The 9,376-nt window shown below is 32.8% G+C and overlaps 1 protein-coding gene across 1 annotated transcript in view; it reads right to left on the bottom strand.

The window, feature by feature from the left end:
• Window positions 1-7,758: 7,758 nt before the first annotated feature.
• The window catches only part of LOC147008627 (uncharacterized), a 3,025-nt gene continuing 1,407 nt past the window's right edge, over window positions 7,759-9,376 (bottom strand). Inside the window, exon 2 of the mRNA XM_085863734.1 lies at window positions 7,759-9,376. This exon is cut by the window's right edge and continues 615 nt beyond it. Within this exon, the coding sequence (XP_085719860.1) occupies window positions 8,939-9,376 (438 nt within the window). The 3' untranslated portion in view covers window positions 7,759-8,938.

Genomic DNA, 9,376 nt, shown 5'->3' with positions numbered 1-9,376 from the left:
ACTACACAAGAGGGAGACATTCTTCTTGTAATTGTATTTATCTTAGTCAATCGTACTTTCAACTTCCTCGTCGTTCCATCCGAAACAATGCTAATACTTTTATTTTATTCAAGTTAAATTCAATAGATATCAATAATTTTTGGAGAGATAATTGTTCTACATTATGTAGTAAAAAGAAATTTGAGGATTATATGAAGCACACGACTGAAAAATATAAATATATTGTTGTGAAACAAGATGAGATATTAAGGGATATATTTTTTGTTTTATAAACAATTACATATATAAATGACAACTATTATTATAAATCTTGTGGGTAAATCTGCTTCTGGAAAAAACTTTCATAAATCAAGGTTCTTGTGTAGTACAAATGAGAATATTGTAAATTTACTTAAAAAACACCCCGTGATACGCATTGTATCAACAACAACTAGAGCAATAAGACCTGGAGAAGTAAAAGGTGAAGATTATCACTATATTTCAGTGGAGGAACATATGCGATTGAGGAATGAAGGACAAATATTTGAGGAGGTTTCTCTTGGTACAACAAAATATTCACATTGTAAGAGTGAGTTAAAGAAACTAAAATCTGGTGGTGTTGGGATATTAGAAACTAATCCAGAAGGAACGAGACAAATTATTAAATATCTGAGCGGAGTGAAGATTTTATCATTCGGTTTTGATGTTGATGAAGAAACTCAACACAAACGTATGAAAAGCAGAGATGCAAGGATTAGTGAAGAAGAAATTACAACTCGCATTAATGTTAATAAAGAATTTGATGAAATATTTAAAGAAAAGGATTTATTTGAACACATCTACTTGAATGATGAAGAAAAGGAAAATTTCCCTGTTGATCTTTACAATTCATTAAATGATATTTTACAATAAATAAATGGATACAAAAGAAAGAGCAAGAAGATTTAAGGAACATCAAGAGTTGGTTTCAAAAGTTGTAAAACAACAGGAAGACATAAAGAAGAAACGCAGACAGAAACTAACGGGCGAAGAAGCATTTGAAAAAAAACAAGAGAAATTTTTTAAACCACTTTTAAAAACTTCCCAAGAAAAAATGAAAGATGTTTCCACAGTTCCCACAGTAGAATATACTCCCAGAAAGCTCCAAATGTTAAAAGATTTCAGTCAAATGACGGAGGAAGAATTAGAGCATATTGGAGAATTAGAACATGATGAAGGTTTATTTCAACAACTGGAAGAGATTAATCAACCCCCTGATTATATTGTGAATGCTGTTCAAAACAATGAATATTCAGCAGATTCAAAAACCAAAGCAGGACTCATTCCAACAGAACAACCAGCAATATTTCATCTTGTTCAAGAAAAGGTATTGATATTTAATGATGAATTAAGGTTCTTAAGTTCTGCTCAACCCCTGTTAAACTAACTCCGAGATTAATGTTTCTTCTCACAAAAGATGGAAGGCAAGGTTCAACTGTGAGGGATGAATCAAAGTATATTGATAAACCATTGGATATGGAAAATAATGATGATAGAGTATATATTGATTTGCTGAACACTCTAAATTATAAGGTTATTCTTTCTGGTAAAAGTAGGAAGAATGAGAAGGAGAAACACATTATTCAGGCTTTAAGTATCCTTGGTTCAGGTATTAGTTTTCTTCCAAATCACCCATCGCAATTAGTTAATAGACTGTTATTGTTGTTCGGCAGTAAGAAGGCTGGAAATAACAATTGTTTTAATGAAGCATCAGCCATTTTAGACCAGTTGATGAACATGAAAATAATTAATAAATCTCAATATAAAGACATTTTATCTCATATTAAATAAGATGAGAAGCACAATCCTGAGTTTTAATTTCACAACAAGTGACCACACATCTTCATTCCCATACCCACTACAACTTGACACAACAAAAGAATATGAGGCATCTTTATTGTCCATGGAGACTTATAATACCTTATTTAATATAACCGAGAAAAATGACAAGTTTAGTTATAATCCGGGAAGTGGATACAAAACGATAACAGTCTCACCCGGAGCATACGAGATTTCTCAAATATCTTCCGAAATTGCTCGTCTTATGAAAGAACAGGGTGATGAACCAAAAAATATTGTTATAAACATTCAAAAACATACTTCAAAATCAACGATTAAAGTTAAAAATAACTACAAGGTTGATTTCACAATTGATAATTCATTTAGAGAGTTATTAGGTTTCTCCTCAAAAAAGATTGAAACTAATGGGACGTTTTACAGTGATAATGTCATTCAAATATCCTCAGGAATAAATTCGGTGTTAATTCACTGTGATTTGATTGATGGTGCTTATAATGATGGATTAAAAACAAATACAATATTTTCATTCAGCGCATACTCAACCCCAATTGGTTATAAATGCAATATGGAGCCTAAAAATTTGGTTTATCTACCTGTGTCAGGAAAAACCATACACAGAGTAAATTTTAGGATGACCGACCAAGATAATCGTGTGATTTCTTTTAATGGAGAAGTTATATCCATCAGAATTCACCTACGTGAAGTTTTTCAATAAATAAATACGATGGTTATTGTGAGGAAGCATGAGTTGGGAAAATATAAAATAATTACAGGGGATGGGATGTTCCTTTCCCCGTACTACAAGGGTGAAGGTATGTATCTTGGTAGAGGATACTATAAACCTAAGAGACAAAGGGGTGTCGGACATCAATTTAGAGGAGATGGGATAATTGATACTCTCATGGGTATTGGTTCAACTATTCTTAAACATAAAGACCTAATTGGTTCAACTGCTTCTGCTGTGGGAAATGTAGCAGGTGCTGTAAAGAGTATAAAAGATGCTCAGAAAGAATCTCATAAATTACAAGCAATAAAAGAAATTAAGAAAGGTAAAACTCAGTTGTCCCCCCAAGAACGACAGAAAATAATTCAAATACTTGGATCAGGGTTTCAAAAGTTTTAACATCTTTTTTCCTAAATAAATACAAGTATGGAAGCAATTGATAGTATCTATGATTTGGATGATACTATTATTATCTCAAACTCCACTAAAAAAGAAGATTACTTCAAGGTAAATGCAATAACTGGAACAGACTGGAATACAAATGGTACAAAAAGTTTTGAAATAAATAATCAACAAACCTATTTGAATCTCTCCGAAAGTTTCTTGTTGTGTAAATTTAAATTCACTAAGGCTGGGAATAACACAAACGCTACACTTGTAAATGATTTCTTCTGGAAAATGTTTGATAGTGTGCGATTGTATATTGGAACACAAGAAGTTGAAGCGGTTGATTATGTCTCTGCTGTATCTGAAATGATGAAATTTACACTCTATACATTCAGTGATAGAATGGGAAAGGGGTCTGTCGAAGGTTTTATTCCTGATATGTCAACGGGAACAAACACAGACCCTGGATATATTCAAAGGAAAGGAATGTATAATGATGATACAAAAGCAGAAAATAGTTTTACTGTGGCAGTTCCTCTTAAAGGTATATTTGGATTTTGTGATTATGATAAAGTTCTGTATGGTCTTAAAATTAGATTTCAACTACAAAGGAATGATAATGAAAATAGATTGCTTTTTGGTGTTGGTAATGCTTTTGGTGATCAGAATAAATTTGTAATTGAGGAGATGAGTTGGTATATCAGTGAATATACTCCTAATCTTAAAACAGAAGAGATGTTGAATCGAAGACTTAACTCAAAGAAACCACTCAGTGTATCATACCTCAAAAGAAGATGTCAACACGTTAAACTCAATCAAACTACTTACACGTGGAATTTGGGTGTTCTGGAAGGAAAGCCACGATATCTGTGGATGATTTTTAAAAAGCCAGATGGTGATACTGCGACTGATAAGAATAATGCATTGAGTGATAATGCTAAGGTGAAACAACTTCGCGTTTCTCTAGATGGAACATTTTATCCACGAGATAGATTGGAAATTAATTGGGAAAAAAATGATTTTGCTGAAGCATACAAGTCTTACCAAAAGGTGTGTGAAAGTAATGGAAATAAAGAACCTATTTTGGATATGACAGCATTTAAAAGTTTGTATACAATCTATACGTTTGACCTGAGCGCTCAAAAAGAAACTATAAAGTCTAATCGAGTGGATACTTCCCTATACATTGAAAGAGGAGAGAGTGAAGAAGTTGATACATATTGTTTGCTTTTGGAAGAAACAGAATTGCAGATTAATACAGATAATGGTGTGATGATTAGTCTCACATAATTTTTTTGTTAAATAAATGAGTGGCAAAGTACCAACTGGGGTATATGTTAATCAAATCAATCTTCATAAACTATCATCTTGTGTTCAAAATCAAAAGCCTTGTACGATTAACGTTAATACAATTCAGAGAAAAGGAGCAGTAAGAATTGATGTTTTGCTCACAAGAGAACAGGTTAAAATCTTGAATGACACTGGCTCACTTAAAATTAAAATGACAAAACCAATGTTGAAAAAAATATTCAATAAGAGAGACGAGTGGAGGATTTCTCCCATTTCTAATTCCTTTATTTGCTGGTTTAAGTGCGGTTGGAGCATTGACGGGTGGTATTTCAACAGCGGTCAAAACTGCCAACGAAAGGAAAGCTCAACTCCAGGCTCAAAAAGAATTGGAAAGACATAACAAAGAGTTGGAGAAACAAATTAGTGGAAGTGGTGTAATTGTAGATTTTGCTGAAAAACTTGAAGGTCTGCCTGATAAAGCGAGATTGTTAGTTGGAGATATGCTTTCTTCTATAGCACAAGCAGGTGTAAAATTAACGAAAAGAGGTAATGGATTATATCTTTCTAATAAATAAATGAGCATTGATGAGTGGTTGAAAGAATTTGGAAAGAATACAACATCAAATTTACAACTTGCCAAATATTGTAAGAAATTAAAAATTCATAATGTGGTTATTTGTATGAGAGATGAATTAACAAATGTGTCGAAACATACAAAGAATATTATTATGAACTTAGAAGATAATGATGGGAACGGTTCTCATTGGGTTTGTATTTTTAATAGTCAAGACAAATATTATTTTGATAGTTTTGGTCTTCCACCACCTGTTGAAGTCATAAAATTCTTACAGAATGGTGTTTATCAAACATTTCAAGTCCAAGAATTAAATTCCAAGTGTTGTGGTCAATTATGTCTATATGTGTTATTTCAACTCAACAAAATAAAAAATTTTATGATATTATTTTTAATCTAATATAAATGACTTATGTTGGTAAAGATGGTTCTATCTTTGGTGTATCTCAAGAACTGGATATTGATTTATCAAATTATTACACAAAGGCACAGGCTGAACGACATAAATATAATATAAACAAAAATATTAACATGAAAAATGCTTATAAATTAAAAAATTATCCAAGCCCGACTGACGCGAATGACTTGGTGAGATTAAGCGATTTATCACAATATATATACTTAAATAAAACGGCTGTGTATTCTAAAGATACAGAAGTGTTGATATTATCTCCAGGTCATACAGAATTCACAGTTCGAATTAAAATAAATTTTTATAAAGAAGGGCGTATCGTTTGTATGAGAATAGAACAATGGGGGTATGATATGAATGATTTAGGGTATAATTGGTCATTTAAAATTAACCTCGAAGACCTGGAACAATTAAATCAGTCTCGTAAGGAAGAATATTATCCACTTGGTATCGAGAATGAGTTTTGTGGAGCCACGATTAGTAAACAACAAATAAAAGAATTTAATAAGGGTAAATATAATAATGGTTTTGCCCTTGTTTATCTCATGAAAACAGAAAAAACAGGATTATATATAATAAGTAAGGAAATACAAAATTATTTAACTATGGGAAGATGGGGAGGTGTTTCGTGCCATAATATTATTCTAACATATATTTCTAATACATAAATGACAGCAAGAAGGCTTCAAGAAAATTATCATTTCTGTGTCCAAGCATACCTTCAAGAAAAGGGTATTCGGTATTTTAATAAATATGTTCTACAACATAAGAATGAGGTATTTTCAATAAAAGATTGGCATTATGCTGATGTTGATAAACCGACAACTTTAGATTTAATTAGAATGTTAAATAATGAAAAAATTATAAGGTTAAGAAAAGGTAAGGCTCTTTTAGAAATTCAAAAGAAATTTTATTGGTTTCCTGTTGTAAAAAATTATTTTGGATACAGGAATAACAAGAAATCCTGATGAATATATGTATAATATTCTATGGGGTGTAAACGATTCAAGTATAGTAAGGGATGAGGAAGGAGTTGAAGAAGAGAGGGAAGAGGAGGAAAAGGAGAAGGAGGAGAGAGAGAAGGAGGAAAGAGAGAATAGAGAGAGGGAGGAAAGAGAGAAGAGAGAGAGGGAGAAGAAAGAGAAGGAGGAAAAGGAGAAGAGAGAGAAGGAGGAAAGAGAGAAGAAAGAGAAGGAGGAAAAAGAGAAGAGAGAGAGGGAGGAGAGGGAGAAGAAAGAGAAGGAGGAAAAAGAGAAGAGAGAGAGGGAGGAGAGGGAGGAAAGAGAGAGAATAAATAAATATTATAGTATGGAAACCAGTGAGATTCAAAAAAGAATAGAGGTATTACAGACAATAACTCAACCCACCAAGGAGGAATACAAAGAATTAACAAGTCTATTTGCAATACTTTCGACAAGACTATTAGCATCGACAAGATATGGATTTTAATTCAAGTTTTTTCTTAAATAAATGGAGGAGAGAGTGAAGGCATTTCTAAGGATTCTTTATGTTTTAAAAATTAAGATTCAAATGTGCATGTTGGAAACTAAAAAGGTTTTTGCACTCTGCAGGAATTTTTCTCATAAATAAATGAGTTATTGTCTCAAATGTAAAAAGAAAACTAATACTAAAAATATTTCATATATTAAAAGTAAAAATAACAGGGTTATACAAAAAGGTATATGTTCGGTGTGTGGTTCAAAAAAAATCAATTTATCTCCAAACACAAACTCGGAGGAGATATACAAAAGTTTTTATCAGGAAGTAAATTTACAACTACTGGAATACCAGGGGAATTACATCTTCCAGGTTATTCTTTCTGTGGTCCAGGCACAAACTTAGATAAAAGATTAGATGAGGCAGACAATCCTAAATCCTGGAGTAAACCAATCAATAGAGTTGATGAAGTGTGCATGAGACACGATATTGATTATGGGAATACCACAACGTTGGAAGAAAAGCATGAAGCCGATAGAGAAATGTTGTATAATTTGTCTCTGATACAAAATCCAACCTTGAGAGAAAAAGTTGATAGGTTCATCGTGAAGAAGATGATTAGTGCTAAATTGAAACTTGGACTTGGAAATTCAAAAAACTTATAGGCTCTAATGATGCCATTAAGACTGAAGAGCAATTAGCTGATGAATTACATAAACCAATATTCACAAAGTTTCAGAGAAGGAAAGTTTATTCCAAGGAAGTTGATTATATCTGGTCTGCTGATTTGATTGAACTCAATAATGATAAGGGGTACAAGTATGCTTTAACCGTTATTGATTTGAGGAGTAGATATGCGTGGGTTGTCCCTTTAAAAAACAAAACAGGTAATACTCTTATGTTAGCTTTTCAACAGATATTTAATAAAAGTAAGAGAAAACCTAAGAAATTGTGGACTGATGAGGGTAGAGAGTTTTATAACAAGACATTTATGAATTTTCTAAAAAATAACAGTATTACATTATACAGTACCTTTAATGAAGGGAAGGCAGTTGTTGTTGAACGTTTTAATCGTACCTTAAAAGAGAGACTATATAAAAAATTCACACAACTCGGTTCACAACAATGGTCATCTTTTATTCAGGATATTGTGGATAAGTATAATGACACGATTCACACGTCAACGAATATGAAGCCATCAGAAACATTTACAAAATTAAAATATGAAAAAGAGATTAATGTCAGAAAACCTAAGTTCAAAGTTGGTGATATCGTAAGAATATATAGGTGGAAATCTCATTTTGAAAAGGGTTTTACTGAACGATGGACGAAAGAACTTTTTAAAATTGTTGATGTAATAGATACAGTTCCTTGGACTTATAAAATATATGATTTGGAAGGGGAAGAGATTTTAGGTTCATTTTATTCACAGGAATTACAAAAGACAAAACTAAGCAGATAATACACCTTTGTGGACACTCGAGGGCCAAGTCCGAGGTGTATAACAGTATATAATGTGTATCAAGGGGTGGACGTTCTTACATCTGTGAACCCCAAACACAGAATCCTCAACTGAATAGTCAAGGCTTAATTTTGTTTGTGTGTGTGTGTGTGTGCAATGGGAGCAATAGGTTGGCGCTTCACTCCCTCCTACTATACACCGTTGTGGACACTCGAGGGCCAAGTCCGAGGTGTATAACAGTATATAATGTGTGTCAAGGGGTGGACGTTCTTAGATCTGTGAACCCCAAACACAGAATCCTCAACTGAATAGTCAAGGCTTAACTTTTGTTTGTTGATGTGTATGTGTGTGTGTCCCAACCCTCACATTCAAAATCTCAACCCCAACCCTCACATTCAAAATCTCAACCCCAACTCAATCCTCGCCCAACACAATGTCTTTTTCAAAATGAGATTTCCACCTATATATATATATATATTTTTACGTTTTTTTTCTTCTTCCAATTCTGTCTTTTAAGGCTTTCAGGTTTGATGACATAGAAAGGAGGAGTAAGCCTGCACTTTCTTCCCAGAACGAACAATGTATATTTTTTGTTTTTTTTTCTTCTTCCAATTCTGTCTTTTAAGGCTTTCAGGTTTGATGACGTAGAAAGGGGGAGTAAGCCTGCACTTTCTTCCCAGAACGAACAATGTATATTTTTTGTTTTTTTTCTCTTCTTCCAATTCTGTCTTTAAAGGCTTTCAGGTTTGATGACGTAAAAAGGGGGAGTAAGCCTGCACTTTCTTCCCAGAACTTTCTTGATCTTGCTCCCATCAAGCACCATCCGACAAAGAACTACATCGATAGGTTTAGATCCCAAAGAGTGATAGCAACTCCAAAAGTCTCCAAAATATAAATAAATAAAATAATAATAATAATAAATAAATAAATAAATAAAAGCCCCCAAAAAAGTTTCAAGTGTCCAACATAAACCCAACTTTCCAAGTCTTCAAGGTATAACCACATTCCCGTTGAGTTTCCAAGATATGTATCACATTGTGAGTTATCAATCCAGAACCCACATTTCAAGTATTCAAAGTAAAACCAACTTACAAAGTCTCTTAAGGATAACTCATTTACTGATTTTTTCAAAATTTGTGAGTCTCCAAGGTAGGACCCATATTTAGAACCATCTTGGCAGAACCCTTTTCCTGAGTCTCCAAGGTAGTTATTTAAACCATCAAGGCAGAACTCATTTACTGATTTTTTCAAAATTTGTGAGTCTCCAAGGTA

Source organism: Eptatretus burgeri, chromosome 18 (assembly GCF_056783735.1).
Source record: "Eptatretus burgeri isolate ZD-2024b chromosome 18, Ebu_testis_v1, whole genome shotgun sequence".
Lineage (NCBI taxonomy): Eukaryota > Metazoa > Chordata > Myxini > Myxiniformes > Myxinidae > Eptatretus > Eptatretus burgeri.
The sequence above is the reverse complement of the archived record's forward strand: the minus strand, read 5'-3'. Positions and strand labels throughout refer to the sequence as shown.